At 35.1% G+C, this 15,581-nt stretch overlaps 1 protein-coding gene across 3 annotated transcripts in view; it reads left to right on the plus strand.

Moving 5' to 3' along the window:
- Window positions 1-15,581, plus strand: part of LOC143256902 (GMP reductase 2-like) — a 44,479-nt gene that overhangs the window by 6,005 nt on the left and 22,893 nt on the right. For 2 of the 3 annotated variants that reach the window (XM_076514742.1, XM_076514740.1), the window contains exons 2-5: window positions 1,563-1,682; window positions 8,659-8,742; window positions 9,488-9,661; window positions 10,091-10,279. In XM_076514742.1, the coding sequence (XP_076370857.1) occupies window positions 1,563-1,682; window positions 8,659-8,742; window positions 9,488-9,661; window positions 10,091-10,279 (567 nt within the window). The remainder of the gene's footprint in view (window positions 1-1,562; window positions 1,683-8,658; window positions 8,743-9,487; window positions 9,662-10,090; window positions 10,280-15,581) is intronic. The other variant, XM_076514741.1, reaches the window with a different exon arrangement.

The following is a 15,581-nucleotide window of genomic DNA, read 5'->3' on the forward strand; positions in this document are numbered from 1 at the left end:
GCTCATTATAATGTTCATTATTCAGGCAAAACATAATTTACATAGTCTTGAAACTTAGTTAGAGGCCAATAAAATAGAAAAATCTAACCCATCTTATTGTGTCCATCTGCCATATCCTTACTTTCAGAACTTGCCAAATAGTACTTTTCTGATATTAAGACTATATTATTTATAATCAACAGAAAGCAGAATCATTTCTGTATCAAATGATGTATTATATTATTGTCTGTACAGAGAATGATTTTCCTTCCAGTTCAAACTTTATTCTTATGGGAAACACATTGATGATTTTAGATGAATTTTTAATGACTTTTGTCACTCAATTAGAAAGCCAGAAAAATTGTGATAGTCAAGGAATGTTCTTTACTTTTTACATGTTATATTATGTGTACTTTGATGTATTATTTGATTAAATATAAATTATTTAATTCAATAGCACAATTAGTATAAAATAAGTAGAGTTAAGTTTAATTGATATTTGAGAGTAAAAAACAGTTCCAGGTAAGTACTTTGTTTCTTGTTTTGCATGCATATTCTTTATTTAGTTTTATAAAAGTAACTAAAATGTAAAAATTAAAACTTTTTAGGTTAGTTAAAATTAAATAAACAATGTTAGTAATAATTTTTTATGAGGAATGCTTGCAGGTAGAATGTTTTATTAATTCAGTACCGAAATGTGAACTGCACATCTGCTATGTGATTTGCAATTTATAAGGCACGAAAAATAGTTTAAGAAGAATAAAATTTAAAAAACATAAATATATAATGTTACAAGCTTCAAGCTATTTAGGATAAACAGCTGTGGTTTTCTGTCAGAGTTTGCAGTCATTCTCTAAAGGAAATAGGGGAAATTTATAATTATTTTATAATTTTTTTTAAGAGTGGTTATAAGGTTGGTCAAACCAACCAATCTCATATAGAGTTAGGGAAAAGGAAATAATAGGTAAAGTAAAAAGTCTGTCTGACAAAAAAAATAAACACTTGATATTTATGTAGGAGTTATGAAAATGATATTTTAAAATATTTGTATGAAGAAAGGTATTTTTAACCTTAAGACCTGAAAATTGGTTTGGAACCCTTGAAAAAAGGTTGATAATGTGGGACCCTATTGAGAACCATGTGCAAAACTGTTGCAGAGGGTCATGATTAATGAATACTGGCTGTAAATGGGTTTTTGAGAATGTTTATTTGCAAGCATAGCAAGTACTAATGCAAATTTGTTTTTAACAATTTTATGCTTACTCTGATATATTGGTAATGTCTATTTGGTGGCTGTGACTGGAAAAATAATAAGCAGTATGATAAACTCGCAATAAAAATTATATGAACATCTTAACAATTTTGTCATCAAGAGGTTACTATTTTAAATTTCTAAGTATGTATTTATGATAAGCTGAACTTGGTTCTTTGTTAATGAAGAAAAGAGTGCATATTATGTTTGGAAACATATTGTAAGCAGAAATCTACAGTATTAGTTTAGGTATATGTTTGTTAAATTTTTTTTCTTTTGTAAAATTTTTGTTGGTTATTAGATGTTTGATAACAATTATTTTTTTGACAAGGTTGATCTGGAGCGTAATTATAAGTTTAAAAATTCTGGACAACACTATAAAGGGGTACCGATAATAGCAGCTAATATGGACACAGTAGGTACATTTGAAATGGCTGAAGCTTTGGCTAAGGTAAGGTTTATTTTATAGACAGCCTTATAAATTGTTATCATTGTCATTTTATTTAGTCTTTTTTTGTAAAAAAGGAATTATGATAATAATGATTTTTAGAAAAACTTCTCTGGCTTATGTAGTTTTTGTTTTTTGGTCATTAAAATAATCTTATGGTTAGTTACTCATATTTTTTTCTACAGAATTTCAATGAGGTTTTGTCTTTTTTTAGATAAGGGTATCATTATGGTTGTTATCTATCTTACCTTCAAGAAGAATATCCATAAGATTTGCTATAAAGGAAGTTGGTATGTTAAAGAGCTCTATAATGTGTAAGAGGGCAGTATTGTAGTGAGTGATAAATAAAACGTGAGACAGATCAAAAAAATTTCAATAGTCATAATAATATGGTTATGTGAATCAGTTTTCTGTTAAGAATATACTTAAATACTCCACTTGATAATTTAAACAAATAAGGTGGAAAGGAAAGTTTTATGTCTCAGTGCATTACCATGAAGGAAATACATCAAACTGATGAATAAATTGTTTTTTTTTCATAAGCAAAATAGTACACATTTATATATCTTTAATCATGTCTTCTGATATGGACCTCTTTGCTCACAGGATTAGATATTCTTGTTCGTTGCTATTCACTATATGTGAACTTTTGTATTATGTATGTTCCAAGCTTTCTGCACCCTTTTATTGAATTCAAATAATCGCAACATGTCTCTCATGCAAATCATGATGTGCCACTTCACCAGTATGAGCATAATACACTTTTGATGTATGCGACCCCTACTATGCACCTCTCCTGAATTATTACTTTTCATTTGACAGTGCTTGCATTGAGACATTTTTTTGTTTTTACTAGTGTTTTAGATTTAATTCATTTTCAAAGTGGTGTAATTTAACATAGTTTTCTTTTTGAAATCATTCAGGTTCAGTTATCCTTACTGTAGTTGCATTTATTATTTACTTCAAATACTTTTTTTGACTTATGCCACATGAATTATGAAGTTAATGTCTTTACATTTAAGACATTTTATCACAGGCTTCAGATGCTACTGACCAGTCAGGAGATTTATTGAAGTTTTTTCTCGGGGAGATTGAACATTACATGGGCAAACCTTTATATCCAGACATTGCCCCACTTCCTTCTGAACATATATTTTATGACTCACATCCTTCATAGTTGCATGAATATACTCCCAATTCTATTCCTGACACTAAGGTTCATGTTGAACAGTTTGCCTCTCAATTGGGTGATGATGTTAGTATGCCTTGTCCCTCACAGGCTTTGGATCAGTTTATCTTCACATATCATCGGACTGACTGTCCATATCTCAATGAACATCTGTTTGGTTTGTTTTACTGATTTGGTGGGTGGGCTCCAAATCTTTTATTATTCTCACCTATGCCCAGTTTTTCCACTTCCATCTTACAGTTATGACTCTTTTGTGGTTCTTTACCACAATCTATCTCCTGTCTAAGGGTCTTCACAGATATCCTGAAGGATTTTGAGAGACATCCTCTCCACATTGTTTGATGTCTTTGGTACTGGCTTTGCAAATGTGGTTTATCTGTTGGTGGGACCTTTTAGGCTATGATGCTGTCTTATCTGAAACCTTTTAACTTGTGTCTTATCTCTGGGATTTGCACATGGCTCCTTTTTTGAGACATTTCATCTTTGATACAGTCTATCAACAGTCTACTCTTTCACATATGTTAGCCCATTTGTCTTAGTTAAAACCGAGTGTGGCACAGATTTTGGTTTCCTGTCCTTCCCCTTTCCAACCAATACCTGTCCCTCTTTTGTGTAGTGCCATGGTTTGTTGTTTTTCTTGATGTTTCATGCTACACCACCGACAGTTCTGGTGACTACATGCTGGGAGCTCAACTTGTGGCCTTCATTCATTAGTGGTGTCCTTTTACCACCAATGTTTGGGTTCTTTTGGTTTTGTCAGAGGAACTCAAAATTCCATGTCTTTCTCCACCTCTCTTGTCCCAGGTACCTGTTTCCTTCCTATCCCCTAAGAATCCCATAATTTATCAGCATCTGTCAGAGGTAGTACAGGATTTTCTTGCTCAACAGATTATTGAACCTGTTCCACATGATTCATTGAGATTCTACTATCATATTTTTGTGTTTACCTAAAAGACCAGGGACTGGAGACCCATCATTGATTTGACTCACCTCAGTTGTTTTCTTCACCTCCCATGTTTCATCATGGAGTCTTATCTCACTTTCTGATGGCATTTTATCTGGGTCTTTGGATTACCAAGACAGACATCTCCATCTTCAATGCTTATCTGCATATTTTCATCTCTTTGTGATCTTGTCCTTATCTTTGATTCATCCATTGAGGGGTGGTGTAGCAGTTCTTTGCCCTGCTGTTCTGGTGGTTTTCAGCTTTTGTATTTTCAAGTGGTGAGAGCTTTTGCTTTTCATCTTCATGCCCTGGGGCTGCATTTCCATTTTTACAAGAATGACTGATTAATTTTGGCCTATTCTAAACAGGAGTTGGTCAGTCATACTTGTCAGCTCCTTTTTGAAGCTGCTCTGGTAGGCTGGTTGATCAAATTGGAGAAGTTCTTCCTACATTCTGCCCAGTATCTTGTGCATTTAGGTGTCTTTCAACACTCACCGTAGTAGGGCCCAACATTCTCTTTATTCTGTTTTGTGGAATTGTCAGTTTGTTATGCCCTGTTTGCTCCCTCACTTTTTGCATGCACGTTTCTGTTACTTTTGGGGATTTGGTCTTCTCTGATGATGCTAGTTTCCCATCTGCTATGCAAACATGCACTCTCTTTAGTGGAACGTTGCTTTGGATCCCTTGGTTGCTTGAATTAGCATGTTCCTCCTTCCCTTTGGTGGTTGGACAAGCCTCACATATCAGCAGGTATACCACTTTCTCCTCCTCATGTGGATTTATATCTCTTCAGGTCACATCGCATCAGCTGTATGGACCAATCACCAGGAAACTTCAGGTTGTTATTCTGTCAATGAATGTGTATGTATTAATGTCTTGGATCTTCTTGCTCTTCAATGAGCTTCAGATCATTTTTTTCCCATTGTTAGACATTGTCTGGTAAGGATATCTTCTGACAATTCAATGGTAGTAGCTTATATTAATCACTAAGGAGGAACCTAGTTGAGATCCCTCTGCTTTCATACATTGGATATTCTATACTTGGCACAGGCACAATACTTTTATTTAATTGCACTTCACATCTTTTTATCCCTTTATCAAACTCTGTTGACATGGTTACATAATGTGATTGTAATCTCTATGCTATTTTTGCCATCATTACTGTTATCCATGTATATGCTTAGTTATTTCTTCTGCCAGTCATGTCTTTCTCTACTGCCTTTTACCACTGTATAATACTTGGCTGGCTTGCTAAATGTCAGGGTTTTGCATATGGGCTGAGGATTCTTCTGCAATAGGTGTCTGTGATAAGTTTGAACAATAAATGGACAGCACATAATCCATTTGTTTTAAAATAATATATTAAAAACAGATCAAACATATGAACAAAAATTCTTTATGCTACAGGGTATCAAAGTTGTATCTAAAATTCAAAATAATTCTCATTTCTTGTCAAAAGTTTACTTGCACTGATTCAGTTATTTTAAAACCCATTTGAGAAGATAAACTATTTTTCTCTACTCTTATTACAATAATATCAGTGAATAATTTATTTATGCTATCCTATGGGCTACCATAGTTGTATTATAAACTCTAAATAACTGTCTCTTTTTCGTCAAAGTTCACATGGCTAGGTTAAATTACCTTAGAACTTCATTTGACAAGTCAAATTTTTCTCTTTATCTTTATTAAACTGTGAAGCACACTGTAAAATATCACCCATCTTGCTAATCACTTGCACTCCGGCTGACTCAATGTTTTCTTTTTTCTAACTAAACTTTGACTTTTCTCTGCTTCCTTAACTCTAAACTTACACTTATTTGGTCATCTGTAATTATATGTTGATCACTGAAACTTCAAACTTTCTCTAAAGTACTTGAGCAATGCTGTAATGTAACAATACTCATTTAAGGTATAAAGAAAAATGGAGAATCAAGTAACTTGGTGGCAACAATATTTTAAAATACATCAAAAACATATGATGTATGACTTTTATGTGCAAACAAATCAGTTATAACTATTGATTTTAAAATAATTACTTTTAACTCCCTTGTTATGAAACATAAATAATCATTAAATATCAACTCAAAAATAAGTTAAATAATAATACCTACAGTAAACAGTCCTGTATGTCCAACAGGATTATTAAAACATCCAGATAGTTATATTATACTTTGTAATAAAATTTTTACTTTTTCTTGTTCCTGGCCAAAAGTGCTATTTCGCAATTGCTTATGCATAAAGTAAATGGAAAGACCTATTTTTCTCTTCAAACTTTGCTTTTGTGACCTGGGTAATGAAGTTTTCAAATTTACCTATTTTTCAAACCATTTTAGGTAGATTCAGTGCTGAGTAGCTGATAGAATTTTCTTGAACTTGCAAAAATTTTCAAGAACCTTTTAGAAAGTTGTAGAAGCCTCAAAGCTGTGCTGCTCCATAACATGAATAAGTATCCATCTCTTTCCCTGGCTCATTTGGTGTACCTCAAAGTGGAATACAACAGTGTTAAGACCATGCTAAAAGTCTTGAAGTATGATGAGTATGGCTGGGAGGTTATCAGAGACTTCAAAATGGTGGCATTCCTGATGGGTCTCCAAGGAGGCTTTACCAAGTTTCCCTTTTATCTTTGCCTTTGGAATAGCAGGGACACCACAGCACACTACAACAGGAAGCACTGGCCACAACTGACTAAATTCTCTGTGGGGTGGCACAATGTCAAGTGTGAGCCACTAGTGGACCTCTGGAAGGTGTTGTTCCCACCATTGCACATAAAATTGGGTTTTATAAAACAATTTGTCATGGCTTTTGATAAGGTGTCTGCAGCCTTCAAGAAACTTTGAGATCCTGGAGTGCACATAATTTCCAAAGAAGCTCAGTAGGAAGGGAAAAAAGCTTGCAGCAGCTTTATCGTAGTGGTTTGAGGCTTCTTGGGCAATCACAAGGCTAAAAGTTATGTGGAACTGGTTGAAGCTCTGGTGAAGAATTACAGCAAAATGGGCTCCAGGATGTCCCTGAAAGTCCATATCCTTGATGCTCGTCTTGGTAAATTCAAAGAGAACATGGGAGCAAGGCGAGTGCTTCTACCAAGATATACTGGACTTTGCATGCCGCTACTAAGGATTGTATAACGAAAGCATGATGGAAGACTATATTCGGGGACTGATATGCAAATCTTGAAAAACTACTCACTTCTAAACATTTTTGTTCATTTTTGTATTACTTTAGTGTAAATACATGTAAATCTTGATTCATATGTTGTTTTATTTAGACCTTATGTAAATAAAAGTGTGCAAATTTTCCTGTTTTTACACAAAAAATATATTAAATTCTAAATTTCATTATCCAGGTCACAAGAGCAAAGTTTGAGGGAATAATGGCCATTTTCTGTACTTTTACAATATAAACAATTAAGAAATAACACATACTGTCCAGGAACAAACTTTGTGTTACATAGTGTTATTCACATTGAAATAGTGAACACTATTAAAAGCATAAGTTATAACTGATAAATATAAAGATGGAAACTAGTAAAGGTGGGCATGTAACTGGTGAAGAAGAAACAACTTATGAATATAAAGTACATATAACTTGTCAACTATACAATAAATAGTTTTCTAAAGAAGATTATAATCTCAGTTTGCTTTGTAATTGAATCTTTTTAAAGCTTCTCAGCAGCTGTAAGCAAATAACACATAATATAACCATGTGATGACATATTTTGCTTTATTCAGACTGATTGGCTCATATTGGATCATTGTTAATGTCAGATTCACTGCCACCACTGTCTCTTGAAGACACAATGGAAATGATGTTTTCATCTGACTGCTTTTGGCTAATTGATGATGAGTCACTGATGAGGTGACATAACTTTAACAGTATCTGTAGAGAGTGTTTTTATCAATACTTGCTGTGCTTCACTAATTTATTCAGATGCGTTCTTTGAAATATTGCAAGTGGGTTTAATTTTCTGTTTTTAAGCCGAGGATGTCACCTCGTTGATTTTTGATAACTCTTCTGCAATTTTTTTTCATTTGTTTCTAATTCTAAGGTACTTAAGAGACTAATAGTTTGTTAAAGAAATTATTTAATTATGTTTAATTCTTTATTCTTCCCCACTTTATTTTTTGAGAACTGTTTCATACTTCTTTTGGTTTAAATTATGAAAATAATATCACTGCATATCTTCTTACTAATTGAAGTTTTTCTCTTGTGTTTGCCATGATAGGCTGCGTTTAATTAGCTCGAAGTTGTTTCTCTTACTTTGCCATAGCACTGTGTCTTTTTGTTAGTTTATAACTTGGCTTTGCATTGGTACTTTAATTATAATTCAGCTTTACAATTCTTGAATAATAAGTTTTTATAAAAATAACTTACTACGAACATTTCACAATTTGAATTTTGGACCAAGAGTAAATAATAAATATTTCCTTATGCTTTAACACTACAGTACATAATATATATTTTATGTATTTACCAAAAATTTTAATACATTTTTGTTCTCTAACTTTATGAGATTAAACTTTCTGTTGCTGTAAATTATATCAAGGATTATGTCAACAATAGTTAAGATTGATACTAAACAATTGGTATGTTAGAACAGTACTCAGTGGATAACATAATAAGACAGGTAAAAACTACTCACTGTATATAATTATTGTAACTAATTCAGTGTTAGTCCATCATGAATATAGTGTACCGAGTAGAAGCTCAGCTGTATAATTTAACTTTTAGTCAGGGCACCATAACAACTGGTAAATTAATTTCTGGGAAAATTTTATTGTATTCAGATCAATATTGAATTTTATTTCTGTGGAATTTCTCTTTGATGTTGTTTTCTTTTGTAGCATGGACTTTTTACAACAATACACAAACATTATTCTGTAGAAGCTTGGAAGGAGTTTGTTAACAAAAATCCTGATATTATAGAGGTAAGATCCTAAAAATAGCATTTAACTTAAGGATTGTAAACATATTTTTATTGTTTGGATTTATGTTTTTTATTAAAAATAATGAATTTTTGATTAGAAACACTTATTTAATCTGTTAAATTTACAATGGAGCTTTTGGTTTTATATAGAAGTCTGTGTAATAAAATGATTTAGAATTCTGTGTGTTGTTTTTACTCAATCTCCACATATTAAACATAAATCTTATTGTAAAAATGTAATTGACACATTTGGTGTAAAATGAAGCAATAGTGAATACTAGAGCAATGGCAACATAATACAAAAACTTTTAAAACAAGTTTGATAAATAATGTGTTTAAAAAATAATGTGGCTTTAAATATTTTTGTAAGTTGCTTTATAATGTGGAAATGCTTTAATTTGGAACAGGTTACATACTGTAGGCTTGTGCTAATGTGACTTGAATGTTCTTCAGTGATGATTTCTTTTAATTTTTTTGCTTGACTATATGTTTATATAGAAGCTTATCAAAAAGTAATAACACATTTTTTTCACAGAGAATTTGAACAGTAATTCTATTTGAAAGAGTTTCCTGTAGAGTGCTGCTGCCTTGTAGTGTTTCTAGACAATGATTTAGATTTTCATCTAAAATCCATTATCTAGAAAAGGATCTAAGTTTCACAATCAAACTGTTCTTTAGAAACTTATCAAGACAATAGCTTTGTTGCTATAGTGTGGCTTTCAGTACATCATGCTTTTTATTTGTAGAATATTGCAGTTAGTTCTGGATCAGGGCAAGGAGACTTTGAAAAGCTAAAAGCTATCACTGAAGCAGTCCCGCAGATCAGATATATCTGTCTTGATGTGGCAAATGGATATTCTGAGCATTTTGTGTCTTTTGTGCGCCAAGTTAGGAAAACTTTCCCATCATTCACTATTATGGTAATTATATTCACATGTCAGTATGATGCATATTTTACTGGAATAAAACTTTCAACTGTATTTGTCTGTGGTTTGTGTAAATTACATGTATCTTAAACAGCATGTTGCAGATTAATTTAGAATAATAAATGAGTAATACTATTACATATTTCTCAGATATAACCTAAACATGATGAGAAAATGATAACTATAAGAGATCCAGTTTTGTTTTTTTTCTTTGTCCATACCTGGGGTTACTGATGAGAAACTTAACTCAGTGACAAGTGATGAATTGAATAATAGAGTGGTCTCCACTTTTCTTTCTTACTGAAATTCATTATTTTGGTGATGAAAAAAAAATCTACATGTCAAATAGCTTTAAAAAATTAGATTAAGAGTATAAGTGTTACATATTATTGAAGTAATCTTGACATTTTGCATTTATTTTAGGCTGGTAATGTAGTGACGGGAGAGATGGTTGAAGAACTAATTCTGTCAGGTGCAGACATTATCAAAGTAGGGATAGGCCCTGGTTCAGTATGTACCACAAGGAAAAAGACAGGAGTTGGCTATCCCCAACTAAGTGCTGTTATTGAATGTGCTGATGCTGCTCATGGGCTTGGTGGACACATTATTTCAGTAGGTTAATGTTATCTGTTGTAACTTTTATATTCTTTGTGTGCTCATTCTTGTTGTAGACCTTATGGTGTCTTCAGATTTTGGGAACACACTATTATGGTAAGTCTGGATAGTCCAGAAGTATCTTCTCTTCACTGTTATAATTGTTTCCTTTATGGAATGTAAATGATTTTGGGTCTTAGGTAATCCTTAATTTTTTAACAGATTGCTGAAACTAACATTGCTGTTTCCATACTTCAATAAACATGCTCATAAGTTTGACTGAATTAAATGTAGTTGATAATGTGTAGAACACTGCAGAGTTCACTCTTAGATAATGCATGTTAAAACAAATGTAAGAATGTGGCAAGATTCACTGTAGGTAAAAGATTTATATATGAAAAACAAGAAATTCCAAAAAAATAAAACCTGTAGACTAAAGCTGTTCACTTATAAAGAAGTTGTAAAGACTAAACATTCAAAGTATAGCAAGGTTACCTTTCCAACAATAGTTCTGAATGGTATAGAATGAAAGAAACCAGTGTTTAATTTTAAGGTAAAAAAGATTTGAATAGAATTGATAGTTTAATGGAATTACTGAGGTATAAGTGTGATTTGTCATTCCATGTTGGTATATGTATAACTGCTCTTTGTGTGAGATCAGGTGAAATATTGACTACTCAGAAAAAGTGGAAAAAGTCAGGAGAAAAGTTTATTTCAATTCCAGTTGTGAAAAAGTCTGGAAGAATGGTAAAAAAGATTTGAATAGAATTGATAGTTTAATGGAATCAAAGAACCTCCTCTCGCCCATCCAGTGTAGGTTCTGAAGACAGAGCTTATCATGGATCACCTGATTCAGCTTGAAATGTCAATCAGAGAATCCTTTCTCAAGTGACGACATCTTGTGTCAGTATCTTTGACATTGAGAAGGCTTATGATACAACGTGGAGGTATGGCATTTTGCAAGACCTCCATATATATGGGTTATGTGGCTATTTGCCCATTTTTGTTAAACAATTTTTTAATGGACAGGAGATTCTGAGTTCGTGTGGGTTTGACACTTTCTCGTTCTTTTCTACAGGAACTTGGAGTCCGTCAGGGCTGTGTTTTGAGTGCCACACTTTTCAGTATAAAGATTAATGCCATCACTGAATAGCTCTCTCTCATTGTTGCAAATGGGCTCTATGTCGATGACTTTCACATCTCGTGTCAGTTGTCAAACATGAGGTATATTGAGCGGCAGCTACAGACAGCCCTCAATCATTCACTGAAGTGGACCATAGCAAACCGCTTTAACTTCTCTCTCTCTAAAACCATTTGCATGCACTTTTGCCACCAATAGAGTATTCACCCTGTTCCTGAACTCCATATCAGTGAAGTTGTGCTGCCTGTGGTCCCTGAGACAAAGTTCTTGGGGTGCATCTTTGACCATAAGCTGACCTTTATACCATACATCAAGCAGATACGGGTCAAATGTACAAGAGCACTGAACAACCTCAATATCCTCTTTTCCATCACTTGGGGAGCAGATCAACATTCTATGCAAAAGATATATTGTGCTCTTATTTGATTGAAACTTGACTATGGGTCACTGGTCTATGGCTCTGCTAGAACCTTGGCGTTAAAGATGCTAGACCCCATTCATCACCAAGGGCTTCGGCTATGCACTGGGGCTTTCCGCACTTCTGCAGTTCATTGCCTCATGAACCTTCTTTGCACCTTTGCCATTTGCAACTGTCTTTACTATATGCTTTGACACTTCGTTCCTTACCATATCATCCCACCTGTGGTTGTGTTTTCCTCAGTGGGCCTTACTTTGTTAAAACAGATGATTTGCCATTGCTCCTTTTGGCCTTTGTATCCAGGTGCAGTTGGATGAATTGGGTCTGTCCTTGGATAACATTGCTGTATCTGCTGTTCAGCCCATCCCACCATGGCTTCTCAGAGTCCCCAGATGTGGCCTATCTTTAAGTCATATGAGAAAAGCAAACACCCTGGATTGGAAATACTGTCTGTTATTTGCTGAATATCTTTCGAACCATCCTTCCATTCCTATTTATACAGATGGTTCAAAATCAGGTGACTGTGTGGGCTCTGCCATGGTTTTTTGTGGTTAGGTGGTTGCGTGCAGAATCCCCTCTACAGCTTCTATGTTCACTGCTAAACTGTACGCCATTTCTCTTGCCCATGATCACATAGAAGCTAAGCAGTACTCAAACTGTACTATTTGTACTGACTCGTTTCATTCTCTACTGGCCCTGGAATCGCTTCACATTAGTTCACACCCTGTTCTCACCGATATTCAAAACTGACTGCCCCATTTCTTTGTAACATCTACTTCCATACAATTTTTCTGGATACTGGGCCAAGTTGGTATTTGTGGGAATGAGCTTGCTGACACCGCAGCTAAATCTATCTGTGGTGGCACTATCACTGCTGTACCTGCTCCATACATGGACTATGGTTCTGTATTCAAGGCTTGGCTCTGTGCCAGCTGGCAGTCGACTTGGAGTGAGCAATGTGAAAACAAGCTTTTCCAAATAAAATCCTATATTGGACTTTGGCCGTCTTACTTTCATAAGGATCAGAAAGAGGAAGTTGTTCTAACTAGACAATGCATTGGTCACAGATTTTTAAGTCATTGTTTTGTTTTATCTGAAACTGATGCACTAGTGTGTAGTCTGTGTAACACTCAGATCACAATAAGCTACATTTTACTTTCCTGCTGTTGTTACGACTCTCAATGACGGCACCATTTTCAACATGTTCTGTTCCAAGGTTTGTCCATAACGTTAGTATTATTGTTGATGGTGACACTGCCTACCTTGGATATGTTTTTAGGTTTATAAAGGTCATTAATCCTTTTAATGCCATTTACGTTTTTAATTTATACATTAGACCCTTTTTTAATGTCATTCCCTTTTAAGAATCGCAGTCCATCTACTTCGATTTAAAATTAGAAAATGACAGTAACGTCAAATAACTCGAAACCAAGACTGGAAAGGCCAATTTCAGGTGACTAATGCTGCTGTTGGAACTACTCGTTAGTCATCCTGGCAAGTTATTATTAAAACTACAAATCTTTTGAAACTTTTATTACTTTATTTTTTGAAAATGGCCATAATGTCAAATAACTCAGAACCAGGCCAACAAATAATAAGCCTGTAATCATCCCAGGGCATACCAATGTTTTATATACAGATGTAAGTACCATATAGAATTAGGATTGCCATATTACCTTTTTCATCACCTACTTGTTTCCTTTCCAAGGGTGAGTGGGTGTGTAAGGTATTTCTAATGTGCCTACATTTAAATGTGGAATGGCTGTACAAGTCGAATGAACTTCTCTCAGTATGGCAAAATAATCCTTCAAGTCCAAAACAGTTGGCAGAATCATGTTTGACAAGTCAGTATAAAGTTTAAGCAACAGTACAACTAAGCATGTTTAAAGTGTTTGATTAAAGTCTATCATTGCCAATCTCCATGCAGCTGATTGACTGTTTCCGGTAAATTCCTGTTGGAGTGCCCCTCGGTGTGGATTCCTGTACGTGGTGAGGGGATCTCCCAGGGAAGGTTCTGTTCTTTCAGATTACCTCCTCTGGGATCTAAACATCCAACCATGTGTTTGCCGTGCATGGTGACCCGTGAAGGGGAGAAGAGGATCCTGGTGGCTGAGGAGGTCCAACCCTAACACACCACTTTGGCCTTGAATTCCTTGAATAGATGGGCAGCTTTGGTGTGGTACCCCTTGGGTCAAATGGCTGGTTCACTTGTGATAGGGTCAACCAAGTACCAGTGTTGGATGTTCTCAACAGGTGTTGTGGACAATGTATTTGATGCTGGTGTTTGGGTATAGTGCTCATGAAACCCTGGTGTTGTTGCAGTATCCTTGTTTGGGATTGTAGTGCGTCCCCTCGTAGGGCTCCATGGTGGGTGGGGTCAGTGGACACTTAAATTTTTTTTATGGATTCTCAAAAAAATCTTAAATAAAATAGTTAAAATAGACCATAGTTAAACGACCATGCCTTGAAGTTTCTGAGCAGCAATCTTCAACATTTGTAACACCTGTTGTACCTAATTTGCTTATACTACATTCTCTTTCAGACAAACCTTTAGGGCAAATGTCTACCTTTTTTCATTCAGAAGGGATTAGAGGGACATACTGGTTCTCCAAAGTTTCTAAAGAAGCTTCGATCTGGAGACATATTGGTTGAAACATCCACATCCCAACACAGTGAACTCCTCTTGAATTCAAAGGCAATTGGGGATGTACCAATTGAGCGTTACCCCTCATGCTACCTTGAATTCATCACGAGGAGTTATTGTTGAGAGGGACTTGAAGAACGTCCCCGAGTCAGAAATTCTCACTGGTCTCTCGATTCAAATTGGTTTTGCAATGAGGCGCATCTCCACTCGCAAAGACGGAGTTACACTGCTGACAAATATCCTCGTTTTGATATTTACATCACGTGCACCTGCGACCATCAAGGCAGGTTATCTAATTTGCAGGGTATGACCGTACATTCCAAACCCTCTTTGATGTTTCCAGTGTCAGAGGTTTGGCCACTCAAAGACATCATGTTGTGGTTCCCTGATATGTGCTAGTTGTGGTGGCAAGAACCCACGATGCCTATGAGTGTCTCATGGACCCACATTATGTCAACTGCAATGGTTCCCACCCTTCCTACTTTAGTTCTTGCCCAAAATGGTTGGAGGAAAAAGAGGTGCAGCATTTGAAAATGACCCATAACATTAGTTATTTTGAGGCTCTGAAATTCCTGTCCGCCACTCCATCTCGGACATATGCTGCTGCACTTCGTTCCACAACTACAGTAGAAGTGCAGACAGATCTCTCTGTACCTCCAAGAGAATAGTTTTCAAAACAAATGAAAAGCCTTTTGACCTCCATGGTTAAAAAGATTGATGAATCAACTTCTACACCCATCTCTGTTCCTCACATACAGTCCAACAAATCTTAAGATCCACATCCTTCGGTTTCAAATACAGGCATTTCTTCAGATACATCATTTTCTCCAACCCCACGATGCAAAACAATCATTCGTTCACGTCATCAATCCCTTTCCAACAACAAAGACCTGCTCCATCGACCCAGGGCAGGATCCATGGAGGTCGATAGACCTCCTCCAAATTAGGACAGTAAAGACAAAAGACGTCATAAACAGAAGGGTTCTCCAGCCATTTCGCCTACCCGTCATTAAAAATGGCCACCTTGATACAATGGAACTGTCGAGGTTTACATTCTAATCTGAATGATATCAAAACATTGATTGCTTCCTACCATCCTGTATGTCTTTCCTTACAA

This window comes from Tachypleus tridentatus, chromosome 7, assembly GCF_004210375.1.
Source record: "Tachypleus tridentatus isolate NWPU-2018 chromosome 7, ASM421037v1, whole genome shotgun sequence".
NCBI classification, from domain to species: Eukaryota; Metazoa; Arthropoda; class Merostomata; order Xiphosura; family Limulidae; genus Tachypleus; species Tachypleus tridentatus.